Source organism: Podarcis melisellensis, assembly GCF_964234715.1.
Source record: "Podarcis melisellensis genome assembly, chromosome: 14".
NCBI lineage: Eukaryota > Metazoa > Chordata > Lepidosauria > Squamata > Lacertidae > Podarcis > Podarcis melisellensis.
Genome location: NC_138546.1, coordinates 25,485,685 through 25,499,230, shown reverse-complemented (window position 1 = coordinate 25,499,230; position 13,546 = coordinate 25,485,685). Strand labels below are relative to the sequence as shown.

Below are 13,546 nucleotides of genomic sequence, written 5' to 3'. Positions count from 1 at the left end.
ATGAAATGCTTATTTGCGCCACCAACACACATGGGGGGGGACGAATGGACCCTCCCCCGTGTGAAATGGCCACCACTTGTATTGCTATGCCTTTGTACTCAAGGAGAATAGACACAAGTTAGACTCCAGATCAGGACAGACAATTATGATTGGATATGCTACTGGAGCAAAGGTGACAGAGCAATTGACTTGAATACTGGAAAGGTCAGCACAAGACATGTGGTTCATTTTGATGAACACAGGACAGCTGCCAAGAGAGGAACTGTGATATATTTTTTTGAGAGGTCAGAAGAAGAAATAAGAGCCCTCCTGAACTTTCCTGAATTGACATAGCTGCTTTCTACTGTCACATCACCTAGCACAAATGATGAACAGGAAGGAGAAGCCGAGGAGCAGATTACAGGTAGCAGGAGAGGAGACTGATGAGAAGAGGTCTGTGCTGGAGGGTGATGAGGAGACTGATGTGGTTTCACAGCCATATGTCAGACACTCCTCAAGACCCAACAAAAGTATCCCATCTCCAGGATTGTCCTACACCACAAGGTCATTGGCACAACCCTGAGAACCTTCCACTTGGGGGTTGAGCAGGTGCCAACCACATATGTGGAGGGATGCTGCATAAGAGGAGATTGATGCGCTGCACCAGAACAAGACCTGGGCCCTCACCAGGCTGTCTCCCAGGAAGAAGGCAACTGGAAGCAAGTGGGTGTTCAAGGTAAAGCAGGGTGCAGAAGAGGAAGTTGAGCACTACAAAGCAAGACTTGTGGCCAAAAGTTACTTACAAAAGTTTGCAGAGGACTATGATGAAACTTGTGCACCTGCAGTGAGATATTCCAGTATTACACTGCTTTCAGGCACAGCAACTTCTTAACAAATAGAGGCAAAACACATAGACATTGAAACCGTGTTTCTGCATAGAGAAACCTCAGGGTAGATTTGCATGGAAGAGGCCAAAGGTTTTATCAAACCAAAGGAAGTGCATCTAGTATGCAAACTTCAGAAGGGGTTTTATGGTCTGAAACAAGCTGCTAGAGCATGGAATGAGAAACTGCACAGCATTTCCCCACAGCTAGGGTACACACAAGGTCACACAGACAAATGCTTGCACACCAAATGCAAAAATGGACAATTTTCTTATGTGTTGGCATTTGAAGATGACTTGATCATTGCAACTGAAAATGACCAAGACTACCCAAAAGTTGTGAAAGACCTAAGCAAAAGAGCAGAACAACTCGGAAATGTTTCTTCCTACTTGAGTGTTTAAACAGAAAGAGAAGGATCTTATCTTCTAAGTCAAAAGCAAAAAGTTATTGAATTGCTTGACAGCTTAGGGCTGCAAGAAGCTATGGAAGTAGCCACACCAATGGTTACTGACTTTCTAAAGAGCCCAGATGAATCTGAACTCTTGCCAGACAACAACCAGTACAGGTCAGCAATTGGAAAACTTTTTGTACCTGACCACAACTTCCAGACCTGACATAGCAAATTCAGTGGAAATCCTGAGTAGTTAGGTCTCTCACTGAGAAGGATGAGACTGCTGTGAAAAGGGTTGTCAGATAATTACAGGGAACCATGAACTATAAACTTAAACTGCCAGCAGACAGCAATCCAAACTACTAGGTTATGTGAATGCTGACTGAGCTGGAGAAGTGAAATTTCTTTCTTCATTCTCTTCCATCTTGTAAAGCTGACCAAGCAACACATATGGGCTTGATCACTTCAAGCCCAGACCACGTGTTCATAAATGTTTTTCCGTATTTTGTAAATTCAAGACTTTCTACCTGTGTTCTTTTTGCTGCCACATGGAATAATGCATGAATCTGACCTTTGGAGTTTTTAAGTAAAGCATTTCAATTTACTTACGTTGCGGTCTGTTCACTGCAATACAGGCAATGGACTGAACAGGATATTTAAAAGGTCTAACAGTCTATTATTCCCATGCTTCATTGTGCTGCATGATTCTGTGTTTTTATACTCTGCTGGGGGCTCTCTCTTGCTGGAGTGTGTGTTAAACCCCATGCTTTGACTCTAAGGATCCAGCCAATTATTTTATTAATTAACCCACATGGGGTGATATTGATTATTATTTTCCACCCTACAGATATTCCACTTGTAGTTTCCTTGATAAGAATCTGACAGGTGAGCCTGCCTATTGACACCTTGGCTCTCTCCCTGGCAGTTCAGTAGTAATATTGGTGTTTTGTCTGGACATGATGGGTTGATAGGAAAATGCTTAACTGATCATATAACCTGTCTGTAGCAAATTAGAACACCACCCTGAAAATCTCCCCAATTCAAGTAGAAGGGAACATCTAGTTCCAAAAGCTGCCACTAGAGAAGGAAAACATTTTTCTTCTTCTTCAGTTATCTGAAGATTTCACTTCCACCCAGGTTTCAGAGTTGAAATGCCCTGACCAAAGTCAGAGGCCTTTGATCTTCACTATGCTCCTTGTTGAGAAATAAAACACATTGCTACTTGGAGATTAAGTTTGCAATTCCTGGGCCAAGGCCAGGGTGATTAATCCTTTTGTGCAGGAGACCCAGCCATGAACTAGCTCTACAAATGTCAAAATGGACTCAATTATAAATCAAAGGGGACTCGTTTAGTTGTAGCTGAATGAAACAAATTCCCAATGTGTTGTTGGTTTGGTCTGAAGCAGAAAAATATATCCCATACCTCCTGGTTTGGGAAGGGCTGCTATCTGCAACAAGCTCCTCCTTCCTCAGATATGTGAAGCCTTGGAAGGCGCCTTCTACAGAGTCCTGACCCTCGGCCTATTGAGCTCCGTATACTGACTAGCAAGAATGGCTCTCCAGGGTTTCAGGTAGTGGTGAGTCTTTCCCAGCCATGCCTTGAGATGCCATTGGGGACTGAACCTGGGACTTCATGCACACAAAGCAGATGTTCTACCACTGAGCTACAGCTCTTCCGCAAGTGGAAGGATAAGTCAGTACATATGTAAGGAGACATGGGTGAAGACAGAAATGGCCAGCTGGTTTACCAGCCCATACATCAATGCCAAATGGGCTCTTGGTCAGTCCCACCAAAAAGTTAAAAAAAATCTGCCTGCAATTTGTGAAATAAAGAAAGTTAATGTCAACATTGTTGAGGGATAAGTGTGGCAGCAATGGTTTAGCAAGGCTGATAAGTCCATATGGGAAAAGGTTTGGTGGTAGAGCATCTGCTTTGCATGTAGAAGGTCCCAGGTTCATTCCCTGGAATCTCCAGGTAGCACTGGGAGAGACTCCTGCTTCAGACACTGGGGAACCACTGCCAGTCAGCGTTGACCACACTGAGCAAAATGGACCAATAGTCTGATTCAGTATAAAGCAGCTTCCTATGTTCTGCATCCAGAGAGAGAGAGCCATCAGGCCATTATCTATAGTACTTGCTAGCAGTTGGCCAATCAAATACCTAACAACTATGGGGGGGGGGTGGAGAGAAAACCTGCTGAGAGGCCAAAGCTATAAATGGGATGTCCACAAAAATCCCTAAATCAAGACAAGAGACCATACTTTCCTTGGCATGCTGGCATCACAGATACACAGTGGTTTCTCACTGGCAGCAGGGGCAGAACTAATTTGACCACTCATGCACCTGCCACATGAGGGAAGCAAGTTTTGTATGGGACGCCAGGGAAGCCATGTGCAAACTGGGGCAAGCTCCTTACTCTTCTTTCCAGGTCAACCACCTCCCATCTGCAATGTGCTGATGGGACACATTGTCTTCCTCCACTGTTACTTACAAACAGGTCCCAGACAGGTTCTCATCCTGGCCCTGCTCAGAACCAAAACTCATTCGCTTTAACAGTTTGGCAATGTCCTGTGACTTCAGATCATTGTCAGGATCAAAATGAGGACCCACCTTGCAGGGTTATTGTGACTATTATTAAGATAACGTACAGACAATGAACACTCCCAAAGCACTAAACAAGTGCTGGCATTGCTATCTATTTTGTGTGAAGGAAGAGCGCATGGCACCCAAGATGCCCTAAGGATTCTGAGGAAGGTGTGCCAAAGAAGAAAAAGGGGGACCTGAAAATGGCTCACGAGTTGCCAGGGGCTAAGGAAAAGGATGCAGGTGGGGGGAGGAAACAGAAAGAGAAGGAGTGAGGACAGGAAGATAGCCTCATGACTCAGGTCTTCTTAGAGCAGGAGTAGCCAATGTGGTGCCCTCCATATATTATTGAGCTACAGCTCCCATCAACCCTAACCACCAAAGATGCAGGCTGGGTCTGATGGGACTTGGAGTCCAACAACACCTGGAGAGCACAATGTTGGCTATGTTGTCTTTGCCTCTTCTGGTTGACTTTAGACAAATCAGTAGCACAGAAGCAACAATTGCAAATACAAAACCAATCTCTCCTGGGCGAGGAAGTCACCCCACATAGTATCTTCCTTCCAACAGTTTAATGGTCATTTTATCCAACAAGTCCTTCTACATGCTTCATCTTAATTGACACCCCTGTATTTTCAAACCTCCTTATCAAGTTTCCTCAAAAGGCAGAACCCACAAGCCCCATCACTGCAGACAGAGACCTCCACCTTTGCTCCTAAGCTGACAGTGGAGCTGTTTCACTAGCCAAAGCTATGGAGGCCTGTGAAGGATCTCCTCAGTGGGATCCTCAAGGGTTTCTGGCTTTGCAGGAGCTGAGCTCTGTACCTGCAGGATGGCCTCAGATTAATAGAGAGGGTCATTCCTCGTGATCTTGGGTAAGGAGGACTTTGCATCAGCGTGCCATGGACAGAGCCAACTGCCAACTGTTGAAGGTTTTGTCTAGCACAGATGCTGCTCTAGCATGGCTAGTTTCACTGTTGAGGAGACTCTGCAGATAGTCAAGGACTGGCCGCAACATATCTCTCATAAGTGCATTTAAATCAACAGGATAGCTCAGGAATCAGCGGGTGGGTTGGCTGGCCCCAGGTCCTGTGTGGAAGGGGAACTCTCTGCAAACCCACTGCAAGCTGACTTTGTTCACACCCTGAAAGTTCTGGTGGGACCAAATGGCTCTTTTCCTATAACACTTTATGTTTACAGGTTAAGAACCATCAGATGCCTCGACCTGGACCCAGTCATAATTCCTAAAGCCCAGCACCCAAATATTCACTTGACAAAGGTGAATTGTGCTTGAGGGAGGCGGGTGGAGGGTGACATGGATTGCTGCAGAAGACCTGCTTCTTCTTTTTCTCCACCGGGGGCACCCTTGCATTTCAACTTGCTGACTAATTAATACGACTGATTACCCCAAATGTTGTGGGTTTTTTGGTTTTGTTTAAATGTTCTCTTGGCTGAAGTAACTTCAGTTTCCTGGCCAGAGCAGGCTTCTTGGAGAGGGTGGGGGTAAAGGAAGTACCTTCTGCCCGTCCTGCATAGAGTCCTAAGCACACGAATCCAAAAATGGGAACACGGGAGGGGGGAGCTAGCGCGAGACTGCTGGCACTGCAGCGCTGGGAGAGCTGGAGCTGGAAAGGCTTCCTTACCCCCTCTGGCCTCGAAGGGGGCAGGTGTGTCACAAGCACCTGCGACGCCTAGCACACACCGTCCCCACACAAATCTCAAGGCAGCGGACACACCGGGCAGGGCTCCTCTCCCTTCCCCTCCCCCACCCAGCTGTCCACGGCCCAGGCTGGCAGCAGCAGATCGAAGCGCCCCCGACCCCTTCGCTTCCTCCCAGTCCTCCTCCCATCCCGGGTCTCTCACCTACCTGTTTCTCGAGGGGGTCCTTGGGCTTGGGCGAGGGCGCCCGGTCGCAGACGCAGCCCTCCAGCAGGTAGAGGCCAGCCGGCCTGGAGCTGGAATCGCTCTCGAAGTAGAAGAGCATGTTCTGCAGGAGGGCGAACCACTTGGGGTGCCATTTGGTATTGTCCGAGCTCCGCTTGCTCAGGTAGCCGCGCCGGGTGCCGTCCTTCTTAGCCAGCAGCCCCAGGTAGACGGCGTGCCCGTCGTTCAGCCGCATCGCCTTCTGCATGGCGGGGCCGGCGGCGCTCACAGCCGCATCTGCATCCCGCTTCGCAGAGCTCCAGCAGCCCGGCGCCCGAAGCGCCCAGCCGCCTCTCACATGCCCCCAGAAGCAGCAGCGCTCAGCCCGGGCAGCGCCTCCTCATCGCCCGGCTCGGCTCGGCTCGCCGCCGCCAGCTCCGCGCTCGCCTCACGGGCTGGTCATGTGATGAGCACCGCGGACAGCGGCGCCCAGAGCCTCCCGCCGCGCGGCGGACAACGATCTGCGCCGCGGACAGCGGCGACTGCGGCAGCGCCGCTCGCAAGCAAAGATCAGCACCGCGGACAGCGGCAACTGCGGCAGCGCCGCTCGAAGGCTGAGATCAGCACCCCGGACAGCGACACCCGAAGACCCGCCCGGCGGCCTTGCGGGAGTTGGCAGGAGCGGCAGCAAGCGAGCCGCGGTGCCACGGCGATGCCAATGGGCGCCGTGCCAGCTTCCTTCCCAAACGACCCAGCCTCCTCTCCGCCGCCTGGTGGGGTCAGGGCATTTTTGGCACTGGGCGCAATCGCCTCCCCACGGCCCGAGAAGAGAGCAAAGGACCCCTTCTGCTCGCAGCACCGGGCGTCATGACGAAACCTGCGCGCGCCCCTCCAGAGCGAGGCACGGGACTGGGAAGGAGGGCACGCAGGAAGGCACGGGCGATCGCTACCTCTCGGATCAGGTCCCACACCCCGGCATGCCAGAGGAGAAGCCGGAGACCCTCTTGGTTCTGAATCTGGCGGCAGATGCCGCTGCTGCTGGCGGTGTTAGAAACCGTCGCTGCGAGCATCACCATGTCAGCCTCTCCGCCAGCAGGAATGCGGCAGCGGGACTTGGCTCGTTTTTATTTTTAGCCTCCCTCTGGCGCCTACATGTTCCAGGCAATGTGTCGGGGTAGGAAGGAAGGGCACCTTTGCCGGAGCCAGAAACACCTGCCTGCCAGAGTCCTGCTCAAAACAGGACCCGGTTTAGTGATATCTTACTCTTTATGATCCAGGAATGTGGATTTCTCAGGTGACAGCTGCATAATTTCTCATGGTGACAGCAACATTTCACAGACCGCCCTGCAGAGCAGTCCTTTTTTCTTATCAATCTATTGCACCCGAAAACATTCAGCTCTCCAAACCTCTGTGCCCCATTTCCTCCTCGCTTCCCCCTCTCGTTAACGCACAGCTTTAGCAGGTAGACCAGGACACCTGCCCACACGGCAGAGTTAATTTTACCTAACCATTAAAAAAATGTATGTTAAAACTCCCACATACAGTTCCCTACAGCAATCTCAGTCTTAATGGGATGCTCAAGGCTCCAGCCATTTTTTAAAACAGGTATTATTTGAGAGAAGGGAAAAATCCTTTTGGAACTGAGCCCTCTTTCTGCCTCTAGGGGGTAGAGCGGGGTGGGGGTTCAAACCTTGGCCTCTGATCTATATGTCACGATAAGCTCTGTAGTCCCAGGATAGAAAAGGTTTATGCTTAAAGGGTTCTTATCAAGTCCCCTTTGGTGCATTCCCTCCTGGCTTCCCTGCTCCAAAGAGGGGAGAAAGTGAAGTGAGGGATAAGCCATGGTTGGGGAAATTCCAATTCTCAGAAGAGAAAGTCTTCCATATTAAGCACAGCCTACACAGTACATGCAAAAACACCCAGAGGGCAGCTGTGTCGGTTGTAGAAAAAACAAACCCAGAGTCTTGTGACTCCTCAAAGACTAACAGATTTCTTATGACTAATGAAGCTGAATTGGTGGGGGTGGGGGTGTTCTTGGATTGTTCTTATTTTTATTTTGATTATGTATTCTGTGTTTTCATATTGTGATTTTAGCCTGTGAACCACCCTGAGACCTGTGGGTATAGGGCAGTATACAAATTTAAACAACAACAACAATGCTGGAAAATTCAGGATAGGCAACGGGAATTACTATTCCATACAGCAGCACATGTGATGCTATGGAACTCATTCCCACAAGACATAGCAATGCCCACCAATTAGGATGGCTTCCAAAGGAGGTTAGAAGCAGGATAAGGCTGTCAATGGCTACTGGTAATAATGGCCCAGTACTGCTTCTCTTCAGAGGAAGGATGCCTCTGAACACCAGTTTCTGGGAACCATGAGCAGGAGAATCTCACTGTGTTCATCTCCTACCTCTGTACTTCCTAAAGGCACCCAATTGGCCCCTAACAGGTGGCTAGACTAGGAAGGACTTTGGTTTGATGCAATAGGGCTCATAAGACATTTCTAAGGACCTCATCCAAGTCTTCTGCCTGGCTTGACAATCTGTAGCAACCTGACAATATTATCATAATTGCTTCCATTTCCTTTGATTTTAAGATAACACAATCACTTCTACTCTGAAAAAAAGGTACTGGAGCTTCTCAACTCACCCCTCGCTGCTGACAGCATCGCTAATTATGGCTCAGAATCCATGAACTGAGCAAGACAAATTTATGCAAGGAGGAAGCCTTCGCTGAGCTGCTCGGCCAGTTCTAAGAACTCTTGGGGATGAAGGCCACGGAGGAGGAAGAGGAACAAGAAACACCTGTAGACTTCCCACTTCATCTCACTGACCCAGATCCTGCCTTCTTTAAACAGACTTGAAGAATGTCAGGGAAATTATGTCAATTAGTTTTGTTTTGACTGGAAAATGTGGGTAATACTTCAATGACTTAAATTAGGTCATGAATCACCATGGAAATATCTAGGAATTGTTGGGAAACAGGAAGCACATTCATGGTTGCTTGCACCACATACCTGCAGAAGCAGAGCATGGGAGGAAGCGAGAGCAATGCCAGTCATGCTCCTTCTGAGAGCGTTGTCTGCTGCAGTGGGACAGGAGTCCACTAACGTCAATATCAGCCTCCCCAAACTTTGTGCCCCCACCGATGCTTTGGGCTACAACTTCCATCAGTCTCATATATATTACCACTTCCCCAGTCACTGGATGGTCATTTGATGAGCAAAGAGGGGGACAACAGCCTCCTTCTCTGCTGCTCTCCATAGTAAATCTCCTCTACTGCTATACCCACTGCTGACAAGTGGCTGCTGAAAGGCTGACCAAGAGTGAAGGTGGTCTGTTGGGCCCAAAAAAGAGGGGGTGAGCCATCCCTATTCTTGATAGAGCCCACAGGAAAATCAGGAGAGCGATCTGGAAGAGTGAGGTGGGAGTCCAGGGGTAGCTCCTATGCTGCAGAACCTGAGGGGTCTAGAGCAAATGGCAGAAACACAAACATCTCTCACAGGTGGGAGATATGTTTCTGCCAGATCTGCAGCAGGGGTTGCTAGGGCAGTTTTGTGGCATATGGGATTAAGGGGCAAGGGATTAGGGCAGTGAGGGCAAAGATGGGAACGTGAATGTTACCGAATGCCCCGATGCATCAAACTCTGTGAATGGGGTTCCTCAGACCAGTTTCCCCCAGGACCAGAAATGGGCAAAAGGACCTGTTGACAGGCCTGTGCTGACTTGGGGTGTGTGTATTCAGTTATTCAGGACTGCTGCCTTTTTAAAGCCTGGATCCAACTCATGCAGAATTACAATCCCTTAATCAGACTCTGTTATAAACTCTTGTGGGAAATATATCCTCTACATACATACATACAAACAAACACACACAACACAAACACGCACATCAACGGTGGGTGCCAGACGCCTATAATCCCTGAATACAGTAAGTGTTAGAATTTAATCAAGCCTTCTGCTCTCTTGCTCCAGCAAGTGTTAAAATATAAACCAGGCTAGCTTCTTCTTGGAGTAAGCTGGGGCGATGGGTCATTAAAAGTACAAAGGAAAGGTGGTGACCCATTAAGAAAGCAGTGGAAGAGGGGGGCTCTGTGCCAGGCAGCAAATGGGTGGGGCGCCTCCTCCAGTTTTTAGATAGTTAGAAGGGGAAAAGCCGGAGTTCTAGAGTGGAGAGTTGTATTATGTGAGCTAGAAGCTGGAGGCAAAAACAGCAAGCTGGGAAAGCCAGAGAGGCAAAGCACAATGTCTGCTTGAATCCAAAGCTTCAGTTATGCAAGAAACAAGACCATTTCGGGGTGTCACTGGTCTGAACCCCTCCATCATAGGCTCAGATTGTATATATGTGTAAATAAATGATATATCGTAAAGACACCACAGTCTCTGCTGTGCCTCATTTCCAAAAGAAAACACAGACCCTAGGTAAATGCCTGGAACCCCTGGAATATCCCACCACTCAGAGGTTGGTGGGGAGGGGAGTGCAACAATAATGAGATATGATGCAAGGCTAAAATGTAAGCTTAGTGCTTAAAACCTATCCCAAACAAATGCAGACCACCCAACAAGGAAGGCAGATCCATCTGTCAACCAAAAACAGCTGTTGTATATATGGTAATAAGCCTGTGCTTCTGGAAACATCCACAAAATTCCAGTTTGAAGAGTTTAGGGGTTTGTTTAAGAAATAGTGGCTTCAGGAGAGCCTTTACATTACCCCTCTGCTCTTAAACACAAACAACTATGGTAGTCAAAGGGAAGGAGGAGAAAGAAAAAGGATATGTCTGAATGAGAATATAAACAGATTCCAGTGCAGGAAAGCCAAAAACTGCCAATCAAGGTTAGCTGTTGCAGGAAGATCTCGGAGATCAGGCCACAGCCATGCTCATATTGCTACATCCCTGCACATCTTGACCTCTGGGAAGTTCATACTTCAGGCTTCTCTGACTGATCATGGCAAGGAAGCTTCAGGCCTGATGTATTTCTCAGAGAGAGGGGGGAAATAAAAACCAGCCAACATTACTGTATGAGTGTCATGTATGATGAAATAACCACATATGACAATGTAAGACTTCTGGGTTTGGTAAGCCCCCTAGAGCCTCCATCACACACCCGGCATACCTACCATGACCGCCAATGCCCTGAATCTTTGCATCAGAGGCAAGATCCCTCAGAATGCCAGTTGCTGGATGTCACAAGTGGGCAGAGTGCTGCTGGTGTTGCTCTCAGTTCCTGCTTTTTGGCCAGTTTCCCACTGGGGCTTCCCAATGACCACTGTGAAAACAGGATGCTGGACTTAATAGGTCATTGGCCTGATCTAGCAGGCTCTTCTTATGTTCTTATGCTTGAGTGCTCAGGCCCTGCTTTGGGGGTTCCTGCAGGCATCTAGCTGGCCTCTGTCAGAACAGAATGCTGGACTAGATGGGCCCATATTGACCTGACTCATCAGCCAGCCAGGCTCTTCTGATGTCCTTATACTGTTCTACTAGCTAGGGAAAGTTGCTGTTTCCTCCAAATCCCATTAAGTGTTTTACCAAAGCTCTTCTATCATCTCTCCACTGTGCCTGCAAGGGACTTCCAGTTCTTCTGATAGGCACTCCAGCTTTTATGAAAACCCAGGATTGCCACTTCAATTGTAGAAGCCATTCTCAAAAACAATTTTGCTTTGTTCCTGCCAGGTGCACCGCACTACAAGAAGGCTGGTCTTCTGAGCCAAGACCAGAGATTGTGGTTGGAGAGAGTCCAGAGTTCAGGTGCCCACAACTGAGCTTAACACTGAATGCTGAATTGTCACCAGGAGTGAGGGATGGGGGAAATAAACTCCAGAATTGCTACAGCACAACCCTTCCCTTCCCTAAGGGCACAAAATAATTAATAGGAAGGAATTAATTCCTATTTTGTATTAAGTCACACAGCGGTAGTTAGTTGTGATTAAAATTGTTCGGGAGTTTCCTGAACTGGGTTGAACTTTTGATGACACTTTTCATAATTCTGGGCAGAAGCCTCACCCCCACCCCCACCCCACAGTCACCGCCACCCAAAACTGCTCTACAGGTTTCTGCAGCTAATAGATTATCATACTTTTTAAAGGTCTGTAATTCCAGAACCAACCCTTCTGCAAAATCCATCATTTTTTAAATCCCTGTGAACACAGCAATGTTTGAAATCCATCAATACACTTTGCAGCTAATAAGGTAACAGCTATTAAAGTTAGTATTGTCTTGGGAAGGGAGGTGAATGAAGGGACCTAGTGGAAATAAGGCCAGAGGCTATTTCTGCAGTGAAATCTTATAGACCAACCTTCCCCGGGCTGGTGCTCTTCACCTGGTCTGGACTGACGGGCCTTTAGACTCAAGGTCTTGCATTCAAAGGCTCTCCTTTCTCTCTTACTGCCCCCTGGGGTTATCAGGGCAGGTGGTGAGCAGAGAGCGTGTCTATTCAGTGGTGGGATCTGGATTGTAGAATTATTCTGCTTTGGGTGCCAGGCAAAACTATTTTTATATTCTCACAGGCTTTTAAATGTATGTTAATATATTTTCTCTCTTTGTATCTCTTGCAGTATTCTTACATTGTATTTGTATATTTTATCTTGATTTTGGAACTGCCCTGAATTTTCCAGGAGCAGGTGGTGCATCTCTTGAATACATTAATGGCCCTCACACCTTTTGTGGGCTACTTGCAAAGCCCCCCCGGCACATCAGAAACTGAACATGCTGTTCTAAATGGCTTTGGCCCAACCCAGTACTTAGAATCATGGAATTGTGGAGCTGGAAGAAACCCCAAGGGCCATCTAGTCCAACCCCCTGAAATGCAGGAATCACAGCTGAAGAATCCCTGGCCGATGGCCATCCATGCTCTGTTTAAGAACCTCCAGCGAAGGAGAGTCCACCACCTTCTGCCGTTATCTGTTGCACTGTCCACAGCTCTTACATTCATAAAGTTCTTCCTGATGTTTAGTCAGAATTTCCTTTCTTGTAATTTGAATTTATCAGTTTGGGTCCTACCCTCTGGAGCAGCAGTAAACAAACTTGCTCCATCTTCCATGGGACGGCTCTTCAGATATCTGAAGATGGCTCAGATATCACCTCTCAGTCATCTCTCTGCCTGATACCTGGTTCCCTAACCATTCCGCATAAGGCTTTGTTTCCAGATCCTTGAACATCTTGGTTGCCCTCCTTTTATTTTAGAACTCACTTGTGGAATGTCATAGTCCCCTGGAGCAGCCTCTCTCTCTCTCTCTCTCTCTCTCTCTCTCTCATGCTCTGATGATGATCCCACCTACCCACCACCCTCAAAGCCTTTGCTCCTGAAGTATCCTTCCAGCACATCCACATGACTCTGGCTAGCATCCAGCAAGGATGCCCAATTTTATGCCTGAAGTTGTGAGGTCAAGCCTGATTCCCCCACCCAGTAGATGGAAGACCCACACCTGCAGCCCCCATTCACTGTCCAGGACAGGAGTATCAGTAGACTGGCCCTCCCCCTTCTCCTTAAGAGGGAGAGAAGATGCTTTGCTGGGCATCTTTCTTTTTTTTTTTGCACACTTGGTGCATGAGCAAGTGAGAAGGTGATGTTGGCATAAATTACCACTTTGTCATCCCAGTTGCTGAAACTCCCAGAGAATAGCTTAGCAGTTCAAAGGGCTGCAGGGATAATTTTGCACAGCTCCCTAGCAGGTCTCATGTGATCCATTTCAGACCTGTCAGCAGTGGGCTGCTATTTCTGTCACCCACAGTTTCCACCAGCTTCTGGATTTTGCACACATGTCCTCACCATAAAGAATAGCACAACCGCAGTCATAACATACAGAACGTTGGGAGAAAGACGGTTATTGCAATAGAATCCTC

The 13,546-nt window shown here is 48.0% G+C and overlaps 1 protein-coding gene across 1 annotated transcript in view; it reads right to left on the bottom strand.

Annotated features, from left to right (window-relative positions):
* Positions 1 to 6,104, bottom strand: part of RASGRF1 (Ras protein specific guanine nucleotide releasing factor 1) — a 57,669-nt gene extending 51,565 nt beyond the window's left edge. The window contains exon 1 of the mRNA XM_081888159.1: positions 5,706 to 6,104. Coding sequence (XP_081744285.1) covers positions 5,706 to 5,969 — 264 coding nt within the window. The 5' untranslated portion in view covers positions 5,970 to 6,104. The remainder of the gene's footprint in view (positions 1 to 5,705) is intronic.
* Between the last annotated feature and the right edge of the window lie 7,442 nt (positions 6,105 to 13,546).